Below are 23884 nucleotides of genomic sequence, written 5' to 3'. Positions count from 1 at the left end.
GCTATCATAAATGGATATATATATATATATATATATATAGATAGATAGATAGATAGATAGAGAGATAGATAGAGAGATCAAATTATGATTTTTGCCAGTAAAAAATGCAAAATCTTGAAGATATATTCTATTTACTTCAAAAACTTCTGCTTTGGTTCACACCTATAGGAAAGAACTAATTCTTATAAACCTCAAATGTATTATGTACCACCAATCACTTTTTAAAAATTACAAACTTTGCTTTTGTCAATCAAAAACTAAAATTTTCAGAATTTTATTTTAATATTCCCAATATTTCAAAAGCTTTACAAGAGATAGAATTGAAGCAAAATGGCTTTCAATCAACCCTATGTTGTGGTAGTAGAAAATAACTTTAAATTTGATTTATTAAGCTAAGGATCGTGTTTTAAAACATAAAGATATGCTACCACTGGAAGAAAATTACCCACAAAATTTAGAACGTTGGGGTCCCTCTATGGTATGATTTCAAAATGAACAAAGAAAACCATTATTCAAATTAGGCTTTCAAATATTAATACACACCCTTTGCTACCACTAAGAAAAATTAGGATTCGCCACGAAAAAAGTGCAAATTATCAGAATTGATTTTGGATAAATATCTACAAGATAAAAATTTCTGTTTGTATACAAAATAATGCTTTGAAGCAGAGATGCCAAATGCTCCGGACATGCCAAAATAATTTTAAAAAATAACGGTAAGTAACTACAAAGTAAATTTTTCAAATATTTGACTATTTTTGCATGCTTTTTAAAAGGTATAATATGACACAAGTGCTATAAAGTGGTGAATTATATAAGCCTACAAATAATTTAGAAATAGTGGAGGATTAAAATCTACTAAATTGAATTTATTCAATCAAGAATCACAATTGATAAACTAAAACTTTAAAATATATATCCGGAGCAAGTTGGCCTCTCTGTTTGAAGAAAACATAAAAAATAAATCAAATCTCGAAGACAAATTCCACTTTACATACCAAAAAAATTTACTACCACACCGTGTACTAAACGTAACAGCACTACCAAGTAACAGCTAAAGGCTGCCAACTTTTTACGGTTTTTCTAGAACTTTATTTTATCGGTACCTAAGTTTGGGTTTAAACGTATTACTTTTTATTTGTTTGAACTTATTTCCCACACCATTGCCTGTAAATCATTCAAAATTTCATATGCAGGGCCTCTTATTTCTAGCTTTCTCGTGGAGAGGCTTTCACAGTGTTGGTAACATTACCAAAAATTCTGTAAGTGTTGGATTTTAAATGTCTACCACTTCATTTATCACTTTGCACTCCATTTTGTCATCCATCTTGTTTATTTTGATAATTGTGGTAGGAATTTTAAGGTCAGCAGTCTATGTGGTGGTTGTTAGCCGGATTCAAGCACCTTGCTTGAGTAAATAATAATAATGAAAATTATAAAAAGCAGGCTTGCTTTAAACTATGTGTGGCTTCGAATGTAGATTGATGGTCAACGTGGGGAAACGCTAGATCAAGTTTTCAGTGTTGTTGTTGAATTTTATGCCATAGATAGTGTGATTAATTATTTATTTTGATAATTGTGATATGAGGCTTCGGAAGTGAAGTGAGCAGCTATTGGTCTTAATTTTATATCTTTTTTGTAATTTTCAAAATTGAATATCTGGTTGAAGTTCACTGCATTGCATTTTATGGCCTTGTCATAGAAATCCGCATTTAATTTTTAAATATATTCTGATAAAATCGGGATATTGAGATCTTTGTATTTCTGATGGTGATTCAACGGTGATTTTTGGTATCTGGGTGAGTAACTTGATCTGGCATTGCTTGAGTTTTTTCATGAGATGTTCCAGTATGGTTCAAATATAAATATCATACTATTGTAGGTATAGTAGATGATAGAACTATATTTTTGGAGTGGTTGCTAATTTTTAAGAAACATTAATTTTTAATTTAACCCTTTGACGGTCAGGGAAGTGAGCAGTTTTCGTTTCATTAATTCGCGCAGTATTACGTGCAAAGAGTTGTCGAAACAGGCAGCTGTTTTCCACCGCCTTTCTTCTCTGGCGATGCCAACTGCTCCGTCTTCTGGAATTGTTATAATAAAGTGGTAGCAAATTATGTAGTTAATTTCGTTGGAGAAGGACAGTTACGCCTACTTTTTAACCAGTAGATTGTTTCTTAAACGTTGCATTTTATATGTTACTTATAGCTTTTGATATTTAGTGGTAGAAATATTACTTAAAAGGAAAAATACTAAACTGAAAGTAACTTGACTTTCGCTATCACTAGGAAATACTATTTTACAAAGCGGAGCAAGTTGGCATCGCTGGCTGCGGAAGATAGCTCGCCTCACGCGTTTAAAAAATTTCTTAAAGTATTCGTAGTACATAAATAACAGTTTTTACGTACTTTTCGTTTTTAACATAGTCAATGCAGAATAATAATGGCAAACGAGCTCATCTCGTCAGCGCGCATTGGGGAAAAATTTCACTACGCGAGTAGTGCTCGTTACTAATCATTACGGTCAAAATCTTGCTCCCGAGCGGAACTCGTTTGCGCGCATTATGAGGCACGATTCGATTGCGAGCTGAACTCGTTCATAATAGTCAAAGGGTTAAGAGTGGTGACTGTTGAAAGCGCCTCGACGACGACATTGGAGTGCAAAGTGTTAAAATTAAGTATCAAAACATTAGATTTCGCGTTTAAAAAGTTTAGAAATATTAAGAGAATGAATATAAAAAATGCTAAAATGCACCTTATTTACTTAGTTGCGCAAGAGCATTTTAAATATTTTAAGAACAGTACGTACCTTGCACTTTCAATTTTCTGCTCAATTTCAGAATATTTTTTTTTATTACGATTACTATTGTTGTAATACATTTTTACTGTTTTTATTAATTTTAATGTTCATCCTGTAATTAAAAAAAATAATTTTAAAGAAAATAAATGTTCGTAATAATGAAGTTTCTGCTAATAAAAGAAAATTCTGATATTTATCGCTGTGTAAAGAATTCAGATTTATTTAAATTTTTACAATATCTTTCTTCTTCTTAATAGATGGTCAAGATAGTGGTGGTATGTATGCTTATTTTATTTTTTAAAGTATTGTAATGGTTTATGTTTATAATGATCAAAGTACAGTGAAACCTCTCGGGAGAGACCACTCTCCGTTCCACAGTAAATTAGCCGTTGATGGCGGTTGGTCGCTCTTAGAGATTACCTCCATTGACTTCAAATTTGTTATAGAAGGTACGTGATTTTTCGCAAAGGATTTTAATTTTATTTAGTGTCATTTTCTTGAGGCGAACGTGCCACTTCTGTTGGGGTCATAAAAAGACGGTTTTACGTTTGAAATTTAAAATCTATAAAATTTATCCCAACTGATATAAGTAATTGTGTAAAAACAAATGTACCAATTAAATGTAAACGTAACCTAAAATTATAATTGTTTATTTATTTAAAATAATGATAAAGATATTTTAGATAAATAAACAATTATGTTTTTTCTTTACACTTGCGTTTAATTTTATATCATAAAAATTAAAGAAGCCTTGAAAGATGAGAAGATGTTTGTTTTTCTAAAATTACTTCTTTTTTTAATTTTACTTTCAACTCTTAAAGTTAATCAATGATAGCATTGGCATGAGGTTGTATTGTCTATAAGAGCTTTCCAAATAAGAGCCTCACACTAATATTTTAAATGCATTTTCATACCTGTCAACTCTTTTGGATTTTCCCGAAGATTTTATTTTCATATTTAAAGTGGTAGTAAGTATATACTATTTTTCCTTTTATAAACTTAAATTTTATATGATTTTGATCACTACTATTCTTACAAAAATTAAGCACATATATTAATATGCGTTACTATCATGGTTGTTAATTTAAGTTTTCTCAAATACAACGTATTTGTTTGCTTAAAATTGAAGTTTTAATTCCATTTTAATACCACTGGGAAAAATGATAATGGAAGGGATTAAAAGTTGGCAGGTAAGCATTTTATTCTACTTATTTGTTTTGCTACATTTGTTGTTTTGATTTTATTAACACCGTGACGAATAATTTTCAATAGTTTTACTTTTTCTGTTATTTTCAAGGGTTCTAAAAGCATCTATAAAATATTAGAAATTCATTTGGAGTAAATAGTTTCTGTTGAGAAATTTTCAAAACACGCCAATCTTTGAACTTTAAATGGTTATTGAAATAGTTCATTTTTCTAAACTGTATAATTATTTCTCTTGAGATTTATTATATGTTTTTATAATGGGTTAAAGTAGTAAGTTCTGAAAATAAAATTAAAGTAAAATTAAAATAAAACAAATATCAGAAAAACATTTAAATTTTTCAAAATCCCTTCAAATTTAATGGTGCGTTTGGCCGAATCCATGAGAGGCGAAATTTGAAAACCCACTTTTTATGCAAGGTTTCAAAGTTTTATTGAAGTCTTATCGTGTATTCAGAGTTTTGTTAGTTTTATTTTTATTTTTGTCGGAGTTTTACTGTGCTGAGGTTAAATATGTTCGACAAAATATGCCATAAGTAACAAGCTTTGTTCAGAAGTTACTTTAGTGTTGTTTCAATACCTGAGATGAAAAGATTTAAGTTTTGATAACTTTTCTCTTTCTATAGTTCATTTGAAATTTTGAAAGAAAAGGGTTTCTTTGCATCTGGCACAGTTCGCGAAAATCTCATAGGTGGTTGTATATTGGGTTACTACGCAAATATGAAAAAAAAAAAGAAAACATCGTGGTTCCTACGATATTGCCTTCAGCAAGGACACAGTAGCATGTGCCATAAAATGGAACGGCAATGCTGTGGAAACAATTGTTACTAATAACGATATCATTTTGCCCCTTGTAAATGCCAAATGGCCTAAAATGGGTTAATGGTCTCTGCTAAGGATTCTACACAAACACAAAATCAATGGAAAAAATTGCGTGCCTCCCAAAAGTGGTTGCAAATAGAGGTGGTAGCTACGTGAAGGTGATCTTTCATGGAGGTTTCACTGTATCATCAAGCATTGAGGTATCCGACTGGGTGAAAATAAGCAATTTCAACTTTTATTTGTATTGTCCATGTTTAATAAAAGGTTAGAGGTAAACTTTTCTAATTTTAGGAGCAATTTATTTAATTTTTAAATTTTATATAAAGATAATTTAATTAAAAAATGTGTTATTGTCATGGAAAAAAAAGAACTTATTTACTGCAAAAAAAATGGATGACAACATTCATCCTGCTGTTACTTGATCTCGTATGAAGCATGTTGTAAGTATTTTTGATTACTTTATAGCAAACATCATTATTGATGAAATTTCCAGGTATATTTATAAATTAGGGAAAACAAATAAAGTGGTAAGGGAAGGTTTAATGTAATAGAATTTTTTTTCCTTTCACTTACCTGGTTTACCCACTAAGCTCTTCAGTTATAAAATTAGTTTATCCAAACCAACTTTATAAAAAAAATTATAATTATTTATTATTTTTTATTAAATATTTAATTATTTCTCGAAAAGCTTTTGAAGTCATAATTTTTGTGATTTCAACTTTAAATGCTGAAATTTAGTATTTGAACGAAATTGATCGAATAGTTTCTGAGTTATTAAATTTTGAAAAGTCTTACTTTGAAAATTTTGATTTCACGAGAGTACATTGATGGGGAAAGATAAAAAACAGTTTCTAAATGTTTCTGTATTTATTGAGAAAAAGCACTCATTTGCGGCTTTTAATGATGCGTTGTTAATTAACCTCGTCAGGAAACTGATGACGCGATTCTCCCCTCAGGGCCCAAAGTTACGCTCCTTTCTGTCTCCAGTGGGTCAAGATCACATGGACATGATTACAACTCAGCACTCTTGCATTACTACTCATATTAGTACAAATAAGCAGTCTTTGGAAAATATATTTACGTAGTGAAGAGGCCTCGGAAAAAAACTTCTTTCCCCTTTCACCTGGCCTGAATGGAGTATAAAGATTTTACATAAAAGATTTAAAAAAAACACATAGATGTTCGCATAGATGTACAGTATGTAAAAACAGCGAACCACCCTGAATAATTTATCATTTTAACTATTGGATCTTCATGTTCTAGGACTCGATCTTAATGGTTCAAGAAGGTAACTTCAAATATGCTTATTAATAAGTGCAGACAATGTTTTGAGATGCGATATCAGACACAAAAACATATTTTCTCTGAATAAACATACCCTTTTTTTTTAAACAGATTTGAATTTCTGATCCCCAAAATTTAAGTGGTAGCTGCAATCTGATAAATGTGGTCTCAATCGTTTGGTCAGGAGAATGATCCGGAGTTCGGATCCCTTAACCCTTTCGCGCCGACTGTCACAAATTAGTGCCAGCATAAAACCGTCTCAATCAGGGTAAAAAGATAAAACTGGTAATCAAAGTAATTCTTTACCAGTTTATATGTGGGCGGAGTTATAATTGTTTGATTTATTTAATTCACCATTACTTTGTTCAAGATAAAACTATTTAGTTATATTTTGAATTAATATAGATTATATATATGATTAAACTAACAATAATTAAAGTAAAAGCAAAGTAAGTCTATCAAATTAGCAACGACTACATTTAAGTTACCGTTTTTTATTTAATTACAACTTGATTCTGATTTTGTACGAATGCTTTTCTGAATCACCCGTACCCAAGGGGTTAATGCTAATTTTACTTTTTCGCGTATGTTGCTAGATCATTAGACCTTTTTAACCGGTTAATGCCCAGCGTCATATATTTAGGACAGTTCCTTTTTTCAAAGACATTCATTGTGGTGGGAAACTTTTTTCAGTATTTTCATTTATCTGGGTGAATTAAAAGATTCTCAGATACCGCAATGATTTATTTTTTTCTGATTAGATGTAGAATTATAAAGAAAAAGTACTCTTTGATCTATCGAAGACTTTCTTTCCATAACAGTGAAAAAACCAATTAATTTTGATAATGTATTAAACCACTTTTTGTATCATTTCCATATATAAATTCGGGACAAAACGGGTTAAGAGAAATCTTTTTTCGAAGAAATTAACTTAAATACAGCCTTTTTAACGTTCAATTTTTCATAGGTATTATTCGATCGAATCAACGCCTCCACACGGTTTTTATAGATGGTCTGATCAGACCACTATGGAGGATACACACATTCCGAACGAATCATTTAATATAAAATCTAGTTAAAATAAGAAAGTGGTAGCAAATGTATGACTAAAACTGTGTTTTATTTATGAATATTATTGGTTTGCCTTATTCACTTGTCAACCACTACAGATTCAATTCTCAAATATATATGATAAATTTCTCTCAATTACTTTTAGAAATGGTTTTGGGTTCATGCGCAAAACTGGTTCACTTTTTAAACAGTCTGCGCGGACTACTTATAAAAGACCGTGTGGAGGCTTTTTGATGTAGGAGGTGATGACCGAATTCGCTCAAATGTTTGTATTTTGCTACGTAAAATAGCATTCTTCTAAATGATGTATAAAACTGTATATAAAATAAATAGAACTTGAATTAAAAGGGTATCTTTATCTTAATAATAAAACCTGTAGAATAATTTTATATAAGTTTTAACTTGCATTTTTAACTTATTGGTTTTGTACCTGTTTTCATGACTGCTATTTGTTTCATAAGTCTAATCATCTCAAAATTATTGCAGGTTTAATAGTGGTAAGTCAATTATACTATTTCAGACCTGACTACCTCACTGCCTTTAATTCGGGAATTTTTCCTAAATGTTTAAAGTGGTACCAGAGTTTCTTTTTAACATTTGATTTTAAAAGATTCTTACCACCACAACATGTAAATATTTGAAAGATTCACATTGAATGTCGTAAAAGCAAACAAACAACGTAAAACTTGGGGTGAAGGCAAAATTTTAAGTATATTTGCTTTCTCAGTTTTTGTTTAACTGCATCCTTCACCAACGTCAAGGGCTAGATTACGTTATATTTCAGAGAGATAATCTCCCTCCAAACATACATTAAGACTACGCCACAGCCCCTGTAAAATCTACCTGTTTAAATTTTATCAATACCGCCAAAATTAAATTTATTAAAGCAATTGTGCGAGGAGAGCCAGAAATATAATAATCGATAACAGAATTTTATGAGGTAAAAACAATTCAATAAATATTAAATAAATAGAAAAATTGAGGGAAAGAAGTGAAGAGGGTATCACAGCATGTTGCACGCGCGAGCTTCCAAAATGAATAATGTGAAAATATGATTCCCTCACTATGTCTCCAAGCTATTTTGTTCTTCATTACTGGTACTCATATACCGGTTTTTGCGTTCCTTATAAAGCAGATAGCATAGTCCATAGTAAGGGCATCACAACAATTCGAAAATGTATACAGGGGAAGATTCCTACTGGGATAATAGACAGACTCAAAACGTTTGCCGAAACCACTTGGATGGCTGCTGTCACATAATCACTTGGATAGCTACAATCACACCACATCAACAACGCTACAAGAGTTACAGCGACAGCACATGGGTCAGCGTACATTATTAAAAACACCAGGCTTTTCACTAATATTTCCAGGGATAAATGACAATTGGGCATCTAGATTTTCTTTATATGTAAAGGGAATATCATACAGAATTCCTTTTTTTTTTAACCAAAAATGAAGAAATTCAATCAAGTCAAATCTGGAAAATGTGAAGGCCAAAGACTCATTTCGTCCTATCCCATGCTAGCCGTAAACATTGCCCTGGTGATTCCTGACATTCTTTCTGAAGTGAGCTAGAGCTTCATCTTATTGGATAAGCATTCGTAGGCGAACAGTAAGAGTAACATCAACGAGAATTTCTAGTCAGAGGCCTTGTTGGAAGGTGCTATGTGTACAGTTAAGCGACTCGTAAAAATGTACGGTCCTACTAAGTTATTGTGCAACAATGTCTACCCAAATATTAATACTAGGTTTACGGGACGGGTCATTTTTACACTCTTCGAATTTTATAAGGAAAATTACTAAATCCGTTTGCATTTTTATTTTATCTCTTGTTATGACTTTTATCCATTGATCGAGGTAAATATGTATTGAAGTCTATTTTCTTCAAAAGCGTTGAAATATTGAAATTCTCTTTGTGGTATACCTATCTCTACGGGTATGCCTCAATTTGACGCGATCGTAATTTAGACAAAATTTTGAGGAAACATGCAAACATCACATGAACAACAAATAGGAATGTATATCGTTATCTCAAATGAAACAAGCGATAAACAATTGTTGCCGATAAGCAATAATAGAAAGAACAAAAGCAGAATGTCAATTGATGTCAGAGTGTCAGATTTTTAGGGTTTTAGTTGCTCAGTTCAAGTATTGAAAAATGAAATACTATAATATTTCATAAATATATATCTCATATTTTCATTTTTTTATAGTATATAATTACATTGCTTTCCAAGTGCAGAGATACCAACTGCTATGGACACGCCAAAATATAATTAAAAAAACTGTAAATAACTACTACCTAAATTTCGCAAATGTAGAGTGGTGAATTATATAAGCCTACGAATTATTTAGAAATAGTGGTGGATAAAAATCTACTAAACTGAATTCATTAAACCAAGAATCATAATTGATAAACTACCACTTTAAAATATATATTTGCTGTCCGGAGTAAGTTGGCATCTCAGTAAGTGCTGTTATATGTATTCGTTCATTCGTCAAATTGGCGCGTGTTCGTAGAGATTGGTATATAAGAAACGTCCGTAAACCTAGTGTTAAAGGAAATTGTTAGGTGTGTTCTCCTGTCACAAGGATTATCATTAGTCTAAAGTTTAAACTAATCATGTGCGGGGAAGTTTGATTGAATGCAGCCTGGTACCAGTTGGTATAGTTAACAATACAATGCTTGCACGCTTAACGAATGGAACGGATGTATTCTGTCTTCGAAACAGTTTCATGGTTCACAAACAACGCACTTCTTAAAGGATTATCCTTGTACAGTGAATTTTAACTGCAGAAACTCTATAATAAATTCTGTAGAAATTCTCTTTCATCTCGCCTGGAGACATAGTCAATCCTCTATGAAAACAGCTCTCTAATGGCTCAATACAGCATCTTCGCACAAACATTCTGTAATAAAATCTACCTGACTTTATATAACTAAACTTCACAAGGTTTGAATAAAAATATGGAAACACTTCTGTAATAATTCTGTCGACAAAATTTTTATTTTATTAGTAAATGTTTTGGAAGGTTTTGTATTTCAAAATTTTTGGCNTATATATTTATATACAACGAGTTGAAGGATAGAAACAGGACTTAGGCAGGGAACGAGGGTGCAAAATTTATTTATTAATTATTAGAGTGAGGTCAGCTATAAAAGTAGACACGAAATCGTTGTGCTCCTCCTCAATAAAAGTTTGAGAAAATCTTGCAAAGTAAATAAGTAAAATGTTTCATTTCAGGGAATAAGGGAAAAATCGGTAACTGTTATTGGTCTGTTAAAAGCGTCCACGGAAAAAGTCTTTCCCACGAATTAGTTATAGGGTTAATCGCCAGACTGATAATTGATGCATACTTGAACTAAACATAGATTAAAAGACAGGATGTGGATTTCAAAGCATGAGCTAAGCGTTTCGATTTGAATAATAAATTAAGAAATAACACAAAAAGTTTAATTGAAGAATTTCATGTTTTAGTTAAATATATATATATAAGCTAAAAAATTGAGAAAAAAATAAAAAATAATGACAAGAGAAGAAAATCATTTACAATAATTTTTTTAAAAGTATTTAAGAAACATAATTTTTAATACCTCAAAAAAAAAAAAATTTAAAATTTGGAAAACAAAACTAAGAAAAGATATAATCTCTTCATCAGCTCACACGATTATATCCGCAAGAGGAGTGCTTTCTAATATTGTATTAATATAGCCAGAGCAAAATATATCAATACAACAGTGTGAGGAGCACTCAAAAAATTTAAACGAAATTAGAACACATTAAGTAAAAAATATGTACGGAAAAACAAAGGAATATATCAAGCAAAAAACTGAAAATAAAATGTAAAGAGATTAGAGAACAGTACACGAAAGGAAATCTACAAGATGAGGAGCAAAATTAAATGAACTTACGCGTACCTGAATCTTTCAAGAATGATTTATAATATTTTCGTAATAAGATTGCCAGATTACAATATATGAAAACAGAAGCATAAATAAAGTGATATCTTATGGTACATTCTTACTGCAAAACTGAAGCTCGTCTAATTTGTTAGTTACCTTGGGTGGGCCCGAATATGGATGCGCGCAAGGTAATAATATAATACAGGATAATTTAAAGTTTGTAATTAAAAAGTTTGATAATTAAAACAATTATTTAAAAAAAAAAAAAAAACAGGATTTACTCGTTTAGAATTGATTTTTAGCAGGAGCCAAATTATTATTGCTGCTGAAATCCAAATATTAGGCTCAAAGAGCAAATCCCTAAACACAAAAAATTAGAAGCCGAACTGAAAACTGATAATAAAACTTATTAATTATTTTCGTTTTTCTCTTTGTTTTTATTGTGCTATGTTATAGTGATCATATTTAAAGCAGCTTTAGCGCTTGATATTATCTNCATTATTTAAATAAATGACTGAAAAATATTATGTAGTAACAAAAAATGTGTTAACTTTTAATGTGTAAATGTGTTTACTGCAAATATCTGCTTGATTACATCCATTTTATATTTTCTTGTTTATGTACATTTTATCTTCAATGAAAAACGTTTTACGTTTACTGCTCACCATAGTTAAATTTGTGACACTTATTTGCAGGTTTTATTAGATAGACTGGCAGTAAGTATGAACTAATATTATTATGTTTTTACAATTCTTTAATTTTTTATTTTATGTTATTATTAGTATGAAGTTTTTGTTTTCACGCTTCTTAATACAGCTTTAAATTAACACTTTTTGAAATTTCTAGAAGGCTGTGGCTGACGTAAGTATAAATTTCATTTCTTGATTAATCTTTCCTTTAAGAGTAAGAATTTGAGACAAATGAAAATAGAAGTATAAAGATTTCAAAAAGAAATTTTAGAACCTTTAAAATAACATTTTTAGTTGGGTAAAAAAGTTGTTACTGTAGACATTTTTTTTCTCACAAAATTTATATATATATATATATATATATATATATATATATACGGTTATATATATATATATATATATATATATATATATATATATATATATATATATATATATATATATATATATATATATATATATATATATATATATATATATATATATATATATATATATATATATATATATATATATATATATATATATATATATATATATATATATATATATATATATATATATATATATATATATATATATATATATATATATATATATATATATATATATATATATATATATATATATATATATATATATATATATATATATATATATATATATATATATATATATATATATATATATATATATATATATATATATATATATATATATATATATATATATATATATATATATATATATATATATATATATATATATATATATATATATATATATATATATATATATATATATATATATATATATATATATATATATATATATATATATATATATATATATATATATATATATATATATATATATATATATATATATATATATATATATATATATATATATATATATATATATATATATATATATATATATATATATATATATATATATATATATATATATATATATATATATATATATATATATATATATATATATATATATATATATATATATATATATATATATATATATATATATATATATATATATATATATATATATATATATATATATATATATATATATATATATATATATATATATATATATATATATATATATATATATATATATATATATATATATATATATATATATATATATATATATATATATATATATATATATATATATATATATATATATATATATATATATATATATATATATATATATATATATATATATATATATATATATATATATATATATATATATATATATATATATATATATATATATATATATATATATATATATATATATATATATATATATATATATATATATATATATATATATATATATATATATATATATATATATATATATATATATATATATATATATATATATATATATATATATATATATATATATATATATATATATATATATATATATATATATATATATATATATATATATATATATATATATATATATATATATATATATATATATATATATATATATATATATATATATATATATATATATATATATATATATATATATATATATATATATATATATATATATATATATATATATATATATATATATATATATATATATATATATATATATATATATATATATATATATATATATATATATATATATATATATATATATATATATATATATATATATATATATATATATATATATATATATATATATATATATATATATATATATATATATATATATATATATATATATATATATATATATATATATATATATATATATATATATATATATATATATATATATATATATATATATATATATATATATATATATATATATATATATATATATATATATATATATATATATATATATATATATATATATATATATATATATATATATATATATATATATATATATATATATATATATATATATATATATATATATATATATATATATATATATATATATATATATATATATATATATATATATATATATATATATATATATATATATATATATATATATATATATATATATATATATATATATATATATATATATATATATATATATATATATATATATATATATATATATATATATATATATATATATATATATATATATATATATATATATATATATATATATATATATATATATATATATATATATATATATATATATATATATATATATATATATATATATATATATATATATATATATATATATATATATATATATATATATATATATATATATATATATATATATATATATATATATATATATATATATATATATATATATATATANGAGTTTAAATTAAATATTATCATGTTTTTAGGGCATGAATCTGAATTGAACAACCTGATAATGCTCACTCTGGTTATTGTTTCCGTTTTTAAAAGCGCTATATGTTGAGCCACCTCATGTGACATTTGCCATGTGACATTTTTAGCAGCAATCATTGGTCGATTTTCTAACGTTGCCATTCGGGGAGTTGTAATGAGGCTTTTTTTTGGTGCCGTGTAAGAGAATATATATATATAGATTATTATGTCTAGAACTTTATTAGAAGCATCCAGGGTCCAATACTTCACATTTTTCGCATCCATGATTTTGCCATTGATCGGAATGATAACAGCTTTAGGACTCTCTACGCTGATGATCGGATCTGAAAATTTGAAGGGAACTTCCTGAAGTATCAAATGTTGGTTAGCCAAAAAAACAAGACAAAAACGTTATTATAACTATCAACTTGCCTTTTTAAGTAAATCAGTTTCAACAGTTAGCAATTTTACCTATCTAGTACCTATCATCAATATTCATCTAGCCTGGACAGACCAGATCATATACAGGGGTTCCATAAGAATATGAAAAAACTTTTATACTTACTCTCAGTAAGCAATCATTATTTTAGCATCAAATGTTTGAAAAACTTTAACGACGCAAAACTGTTGGCAAAATTTAAAAAATCATACTTGAAGCTTTTAGAAATTGTTTCCTTTTTACACATGCAAAACTTGCATCGACAAAAATTACTTTATTTACAAAACCTGGGTACCTGGGCCGTGCAGAAGGCCCATATCCCATACATTATGAAATAATACAAAAAGTTAAAATAAAATACAGTTTGAGTTCAGCAGTCTATGGGGTGGATGTTACATTGACAAAAATCAAAGATTCCAACTAGCTACGCTTTGTTAGATAATATTTTCTAATGGTTATGAAAGTTAAGCTATTTTTAATTTAATATGTTACATTTCAATTAATTTTTTTCTCCACTGCTTATCAAAAATTAAAAGTATCATATTAGATCCAACTTTGTAGAAGCTACCTCGCAGCAATTGCAATAATCAATCTCAAATTGTGGAACGCCTCCTATAACTGAAAGTCTCCACACGGTATCTTATAGGTAGTCCGATCAGACCATTATGTGGACAAACTAGTTTACGAAAGAGCCATTTAATGGAAAATCTAGTGGAAATAAGAAAGTGATTGCGAATATACGTCCAAATGTTTCTTTTAAATTATGAGTATAATTGGTTTTTCTTATTTACTTGTCAACCACCAAAGAATCAATTATCAAATATATATATAACTTTCTCTCAATTACTTTAAAAATAGAATGTTGGTTCATGCCCATATTTGGTTCACTTTTTAAATAGTCTGCGCGGACTAATAATATACCGCTTGGGGGCCTTCTGATGTAGGAGGTGATGATTATACCCACAAGGGGTTACAAGAACTCAAGAAAGATCAAGAAGTACTTTGCCTCTTACAAACTCTACTCAACGGGTTTCCCCATGCCAATGATGATCTTCACCTCTAAACTCAAGATTTACTTCTTTAAGGACTTGCTTTGCTATTGCAACATACTACAACTTCATTGATATTTAGAAACTCCTAGAATACGTCAAAACAGATTCGACGAAATGCTTAGTGGTGCTTCTCGCCAAACGCCGAGATAACCCCAATATCCAGCATCCAACATTATAAAATTGAATCTGGTTTAATGAAAACAACTTGTTCACTTTTTTAATAGTCTGCGCAGACTACTTTTAAAAAACCGTGTGGAGGCTCTCTGATGATGGAGGTGAGGGCCCATTTGCCCAGCTTCATCAGCATGCTAGACTAGTAGCAGTTATTTCGTAGTGACACTTTTAAAAAGTAGGCGTAATTTTCCTCGATCTTCAAAATTATTGAAACTTTCGCAGAAAGCGGAGCAGTTGGCATCTCTACGAAATGAGCGTTGGAAGAAAAAAGTAACCACTATAATTAAATAATTTTAAGAGCATTCTTATAAAAATATCACCCTCCTGTTAACAACTATATTGCTAACCAGTCTCTTATAGTGATGTTATAACTCCATTAAGAAACTTAAGAATAGTAAGGGACCGGGAAAAATAAAATTAATAATAAACTTATCAAAGCACTCCCCCTTAACTACATTCACTATTTAACATGCATTCTTGACTCAGCGCTGCGCTTATCATATTTCCCCTGTCATTGGAAGATAGCAGTCGTTAAATTTATCCTAAAGCCAGGAAACGACCCAACAAAACCGGAGAGCTATCGACCAATCAGTTTAGTCTCCTTCCTCACTGAGCAAAATAGCTGAGGACATCATCTTGTGCAGAATAAGAGATTTCTGTGATGATAACCATAACCCTAAACATTCCACACAACACCAACTCATCAGGCTCACTTAATACATACACGAAGGGTGTATAAATTAAATAAATACAATTTCCCTAGGCAACTCATTATAATTATACGATCCTACCTAACGCGCAGAAAGTTCATGGTCAACTGCAACAACTTTTTCTCCACCATAAGACCCATTAATAGACCCACTGGGAGCGATGCTCCCCAGGGTAGCAAGCTAGGACCCCTCCTATTTTTAATTTTTATTAATGGTATCCCTAGAGACTATGGTATTCTGACTGCACTGTATGCTGACGATACAGCTATTGCCACACAAAGTAAGTACATCAGCGATATCAACCGAAATATTGTTTATCTTCTCCTCACCATCATTGACTACTTCCAAAATTGGAAACTTGCCCTCAATGTCGACAATTCTCAGGCAGTGCTATTCACCAGAAAAGGAGCTATAAGATGGATGTTATGATTGATAACAACTTCTCATTCAAATGGGAAACGAAGGCAACGTACTTAAGTGTCATTGTGAATAAAACCCTGACATTTAATTATCATTTTAAAAACATTAAAAATAAATTCATTGCTGCAAAATGCACGCTTTATCCTATTCTAAAACGGACTCACGCCTAAGCACTAAAAACAGGATTCTAATTTTTTAAATGCTTCTCTCCCCCTATTAACATATGCAGCACCCGCCTTCGGAGGGACTGCTAAGATAAATCTTAAACTCTTACAAGGTGCTAATAACAAAACCCTCCTCAACATCACAAATTCACCCTGGTATTTCAGTAACAAAAATACCTGTAACTGTACGCCTAGCCTTTAAGACCTATATAAAAATAGATCTCTTAAGTATTTCGTTAAAAGTACTTGACACTCCAACACCATTATATGGTGTTCCTCTAACTACGACCCAGATGTCCTTAATTGCTGGAGACGACCAAAGGCCATCCTCCACTACTATAAAAATCTTCAAGACTTCGTTTGAGTCGTATTGCTGATTTTTCTTTCCCCCTGACTGGCTCCTTATCTTTTCCATCATCATTACTCTTTCCCAATTACTTGGGTTGATCCTACATTTCTCCGCGGAATTATTGCAGCTCATTTTGAATCAATTTACGTATACAACTACTAACAAAGCTAATAACTAACTGCTTATTTGTTAAAAACTATAAAAAATAAGTAAATATATATATATATATATATCTGATGATTTTTTAGTAAATTAGTATTGAGAGCAACATGATTGAAGAGTCCAGTTGTGCATAATCTTCTTTTATTAAGTTGCGATGGTGAAATAGCAGTTTAACCCCTCTCCAAAGCGGGAGAGGGGGAACACATATCCCGTCTAAGCTGACGGATTTTATTTTAGCAAGACAAACAACAAAAAGCCACGCAAAAATTAGCGCTCTGCATTTTATAGGATGATTAAACAGTGTGAAGAGGTCCCAGTCATATGCTTTTTCTGTATTCTTANGTATTTTTATAATGTTAAATTTCAGTGGTACCCACTGAAACATTGTTAATACTTGACGAAATTTTGTAGCTCGGAATATTTAAGATTTTTTAGTTCAATAAAAAAAGTGCATGGTATTGCTTATAAATGATGCGTTATAAATACAAAATAACTTCGTTCTTTCATTTTTAAACTATAATCTTAATTTTAATGTATACTTCAAGTTCATTTGGAAGATTTATTTTCATCTTAAGTGAAAGAAATGTTGGATCAATTTCTTATGTAGAATAAATAGTTTTAGATTTTAAAATGTAGGACAGCGTAAGTTACTGATAATTTTTATCTATTTATTCTAGCGTGAATTCAAAGCATGTAATTGTCTTCACAGCAGTAGCCTCTTAAAAAACTTGTGATCCCAGCAAAACTTTAAAAAATATATATATATATATATATATATATATTCTTGCAGACTAATGACTTCATTTGTTTGTTTATGTTATTACATGATTGTATTATGCCTGTTTTGTGCTGTCCTTTCTATCTTCTTTTTCCTCATTATTATTTAACTACATAACATTAACTTTACTAACCCAAATAAGTTTAACATCAATGGCCTTTGTTTTAGTTTATAATCGTATCATTTACTTAGGTGGCCTTTTTGGTCAGGTACTCCGGTGTACCTATTTGAAGTTTCCGCAGTTTTCCGCATCTATACTGCTGGTATTAAACTTTAAAAAAGTTATTTACCTCTACTTTGCTCGTTTTGGTCAATCCGTTCGCGTAAGAATGGCCTCACTTTTTCAATCTTCAAGCATAATTCTTTTAATTATGCAAAACAGTTTTACCATTTAAATTTTTGAAGAAATTTGTTGCTGAAGGAATCCAGTTAGTTTAACAGTATTTTTATACCTTCGATCCCCTGGTTGCTTATAACTTCTTACAAAATTGATAATTTCATTTTCCCGAAGACAAGTTGAATTGAATTGATTTTCCCCCAGTTTTTGCCTTTTTTCGTCTTGATAGTTATGAATTATCACAATTTTACCCAAATTTGGATTGGTTCTTTCAAGCGACAAAATTGAAGCTTCAGTATTTCAGCCTTTTGAATGAAGAATATCAATTCAGAGTTATGAGATACATCACAGTGGTGGTAATTGACCACATTTTCCCATTGACACTAAGAAATATCGGATATTTCGATTTTTTCTCTCTTACTATTAAACAAATTGACAAAACAAATATCAAAATCTTAATAAATCAGCCAAATAGTTTCGAAAAGAAACTTGATTTTAAATCAGATTATTAAGAAGAAATTGTAGTATAGCAGAAACTATTCGTCTGATTCAATAGAGTTATTCAAACAAATATTTACAGACTTTAGCACATATCAGGAATCCACGTGCTCCAAAAAATGTAAGAAGTGGTGACTAAAAAAAATCCACTAAAAAATTAAATTTAGTAACTTTTTTTGGCATATCTCTTTCGGCTTAGTATGAAAGGAGAATGCAAGAGACAGTTTCGCTCTAAATATATAAAATTTGAATAATTTTGAAAATCACTGTTGTTATAATATAAAAAATTAAATAGCTAAATTAAATAAATAAATTAAATTAATTAATTAATTAAATAAAAAAACGAATTACGATTTTACCACTTCTTACATTTTTAGGCCATCCCTGACATTGCAGAAAACGAGGATATAGCATTCTGAATTTTGGCGATATGTAGGAAAGTGATAACTATAATTTCTCAAACAAAACTTTCTTTTCGTCGATCAGCTAATCACTACTTCTTTTTAAAAACTAATTACTGTCAGTAATTACTTGTTAATAAACATGTAATTTTTACATTAGAAAAATTAAGTAATAATTCCTTGTAAAGAAGATAGATACCCGTTTCGTGCACATTTTAAATAATAAAAATAGTAATTTTAGGTTGCTAGAAATATACTAATGCATTTATTTGTTAGTTATTTAGTAATGCATCGAAACGAAAGATGTAAAATTTCCAGATAACATAAACAATCGTTTTTTTTTTGGTTTGGGAATAGGATAAAAAATGGCGTGCTGAGCAAATAACGATAAGAGTATTTAATGGAAAATCTATGATAAATAGTGATAACTTTTACATCCAAACATACGACTGCTTCTTAATGTTATCTGGTTGTTCGATAATTACTGTCGTTTTTTTCTCATAGATGACTTAAATTGCACATTTAATGTAGTAGTTATTGCGTGGCTAATATTATTGTATACTATTTTAAAGATCAGACTTTAGACTTTCTTTAGTCAAAATCAGAGCGTCATTAGTAAACAACAAGTTGGTTAAAAATTTAGTTGAAAATGGACACTCAAAGAGAGCATTATTGTCATATTTTATTGTTTTACTTCCGAAAGGGCAAAAATGCGATGCAAGCTCGGAAGAAATTGTGTGTAGTTTATGGTGAGGACTGCCTCACTGAACTCCAGTGTCAGCGTTGGTTTGCTCGCTTTCGTGCTGGAAATTTTAATGTGCAATATGCATCACATACTGCTCGTCCAACCACTACTGATGACGACAAAATAAAGGCGTTATTCGAAGCTAACCGGTGTATGACATCTCGAGAGATATCAGAGAAGCTCGACACATCGAATTCAACCGTTTACTTGCATTTACAGCAGCTTGGTTACGTAAACAAACTGGATGTTTGGGTTCCTCACGAATAAATGGAAATCCACCTCACCAAATGCATTAACATATGCGAATCTTTGCTGAATCGTAACAAAAACGACCCATTTCTGAAAAGAATCATAACGGGTGATGAAAAATGGATTGTTGACGATAATGTAGTCCGAAAACGATCATGGACCAAGCAAGATGAACCCCCACAATCGACACCCAAAGCCAATGTACACCAAAAGAAGATTATGCTTTCTGTGTGGTGGGATTGCAAGGGTATAGTCTACTTTGAGCTGCTTCCAAGGAATCAAACTATTGATTCAAATATCTACTGTCGTCAACTATCGAAATTGAACGAAGAAATCAAGAAAAAGCGCCCTGAACTGGCTAATCGCAAAAAAGTTATGTTTCATCATGATAACGCCAGCCCCACACATCTTTGATAACCCGTCAAAAATTAATGGAGCTGAATTGGGAACTGATGCCACATCCACCCTATAACCCTGACTGAGCACCTTCGGATTACATTTGCATACCTGCCAACTTTTAATCCTTTCCATTATAATTTTTCAAAGTGGTATTAAAATGGAATTAAAAATTCAATTTGAAGCAATCAAATACGTTGTATTTGAGAAAACAAGTTGACAACCATTCGCTTTCGCTTTATTTAAAAAGAACTGGGCACCTGGGCCGCTCAGCGGCCCCTATCCCATACATCGTGACATATATACATTGTGTTTAAAAACATTTTGAAATTTTGCTACATTGTGGTGGCATTGACAACCATGATAGTAACGCGTATTGTTATATGTGCTTAATTTCTGTAAGAATAGTGGTGATCAAAATCATTTAAAATTTAAAATTATAAAACAAAAAATAGTATATATTTACTACCACTTTAATTATGAAAATAAAATCTTTCGGAAAATCCGGAAGAGTTGACAGGTATGCATTTGTTTCGATCCCTTCAAAACCATTTGAATGGTAAAACTTTCGCTTCCGATCAGGCTACTAAAAATGAGTTGGACCAGTTCTTCGCTTCTTAAAACCAAGGTTTCCTGGAACGTGGAATTTGTCAACTTACCGAAAGGAGGCAAAAGGTCATCCAACAGAATGGTCAATATATCATTGATTAATGTTTGATGTTAATATAAAAAAAACTTCACTTTGAAAAACATGAATAGCAATCATAATCAATTAGAAATGATGCGTTTCTGAGCAGACAGTCAAATTAAGAGTATGCGGCAACGTGTTAACCTGCTAGTGCCCAGCGTTATATTTATAGAACAGTTTCCTTTTTCAAAAACATATTGTGGTTGTGTAAACAATTGTTTCAATTTTGTCTTTTATCTGGAAAATTAAAAGATTCCCTTCCACCATAATTTATTAGTGGTTTAAGTTTCTATCACTATATCTAGAACTATAAGGTGCAGGGATATTTCGAAATGAAATGGCAACAAACAGCTGATATTAGCCATTTAGGTGAATAACATACCACTTTAGGTGAATACCACTTTTTTCATGAAGCCACTTTTGCAAAGTCGGGATAAAACGGGTTAATATAGTTAAACAATGTTTTTAAATTACACAAATATATTTCTTTAAATTATTTTCTCATCTTATATTTATTTTCAACTACGTTATTTCTTTTTATAGGCAAGAGATGGCTTAACGCAACTCATAAATGTAAGTATTTAATGCTCTTTTGATAACTATTTTCTTTGTTATTGTAAGGCCTCACTAGATCCGTAACTTAACTGTTATGCGGTCAACGGTTACATTTAAGTCATCACCTCCTACATCAAGAAGCCTCCACACGGTCTTTTATAAGTAATCCACGAAGACTGTTTAAAAAGTGAACCAGTTGTGCGCATGAACCCAAAACCTTTTCTAAAAGTAATTGAGAGAAATTTATCTTATATATTTGAGAATTGAATCTGTAGTGGTTGACCAGTGAATAAGGCAAACCAGTAATATTCATAAATAAAATTAATTTTTAGTCATATATTTACTACCACTTTCTTAATCTAACTATATTCCGTATTAAATGACTCGTTCAGTAAGCGAATATCCCTCACAGTGCTCTGATCGGACCACCTATGAAAAACCGTGTGGAGGCTTTCAGTTATAGGAGGCGTTGTTTAAGTTCAGCCTTGGTTATTGTAAACAAGACAATATACCATCGCCACCATTCATGAAATTAAATATAAGAATATTAAAAATTGTATATTTACAAACAAATTTCGGAAAGAAATTGTAAATTTTAAGGTCTACCCCAAACATATCAATAAAATGTACATTTCTTTTTTGGTTTTTCAGCATTTTACGAGATGGCAAGAAAGATATTTCTGAGTTATAAGATTCAGCATGCATCTTTTTGATGATTGTTGAAAAACGTTTTGTGCTATCTCTAAAAGATTAGAGACACTTCCTTTTTTTCTGTTTACCTTTATCTATTCTCCCTTGAAAGGTCTTTAATTCTCAATAAGACAAGAACAGTTGGTATCGATATCAATAATCAGGTCGATTATAATAAGTTTAATTATTTCTATTTGAAACCTTTACTTACTGTCCGGAATAGTCCGTAAAAACACTTGCAATTGATAATTTTCAAAATGGCGTCCAGAATTGGGTTAAAATGCATTTTGCCATAAAAATTGTTTACATTATATAAAATAATTTTTAACAAACTGTTCCAATATAACTCCCCCTATATTTAATTAAGATATTTAACGCTTAGTTATTCGCAATTAATCTGGAATAGTAATAAAATTGAAAATCCCAATAAAGCGGAGAATATCTAGAGCTTAGTATAATAATTCGTTTAATATAATAATAGCTTTAATATAATATTAAATGTATAATGATTGTAATATTTAATGTTATAGCTTTATAAATGTATAATGATAAAATATAGTTGAACCCCTCTTTTGACACCATTTTGGAAATCTCCCATTTGGTGTATTTTTACGGACTGTCCCCGAGATTTCTAAGTTAACGTTACAAATCAAAATAACTAAACAAAAAAATTTATAAATATTTTAAAATAGAAAAGAAATTTACCTACTTATTTTGCCAGTAGATTCTTTTTAAATTAAAAGCAAATAAATAATTATTAAAAAAACTACTAATCAAAATAATTGAACAAGCAAATAAATAAATAAAATAAATCAAAATGAATTTCATCTCCAATGGTGGAGTTTTTCTCGTAAAGGAAAACCTTTTTCATAGAGCTATATATACTATTTTCTTTGTTATTGT

General features: G+C 28.8%; 1 protein-coding gene across 1 annotated transcript in view; it reads left to right on the top strand.

Annotated features, from left to right (window-relative positions):
• Positions 1-23884, top strand: part of LOC107456106 (uncharacterized) — a 56957-nt gene that overhangs the window by 23956 nt on the left and 9117 nt on the right. Inside the window, exons 4-7 of the mRNA XM_071185974.1 lie at positions 7666-7676; positions 11782-11802; positions 11933-11947; positions 22280-22309. Of these exons, the coding sequence (XP_071042075.1) occupies positions 7666-7676; positions 11782-11802; positions 11933-11947; positions 22280-22309 (77 nt within the window). The remainder of the gene's footprint in view (positions 1-7665; positions 7677-11781; positions 11803-11932; positions 11948-22279; positions 22310-23884) is intronic.

Source organism: Parasteatoda tepidariorum, chromosome 9 (genome assembly GCF_043381705.1).
Source record: "Parasteatoda tepidariorum isolate YZ-2023 chromosome 9, CAS_Ptep_4.0, whole genome shotgun sequence".
Taxonomy (NCBI): domain Eukaryota; kingdom Metazoa; phylum Arthropoda; class Arachnida; order Araneae; family Theridiidae; genus Parasteatoda; species Parasteatoda tepidariorum.
This window is presented reverse-complemented; position numbering and strand designations above follow the sequence as displayed.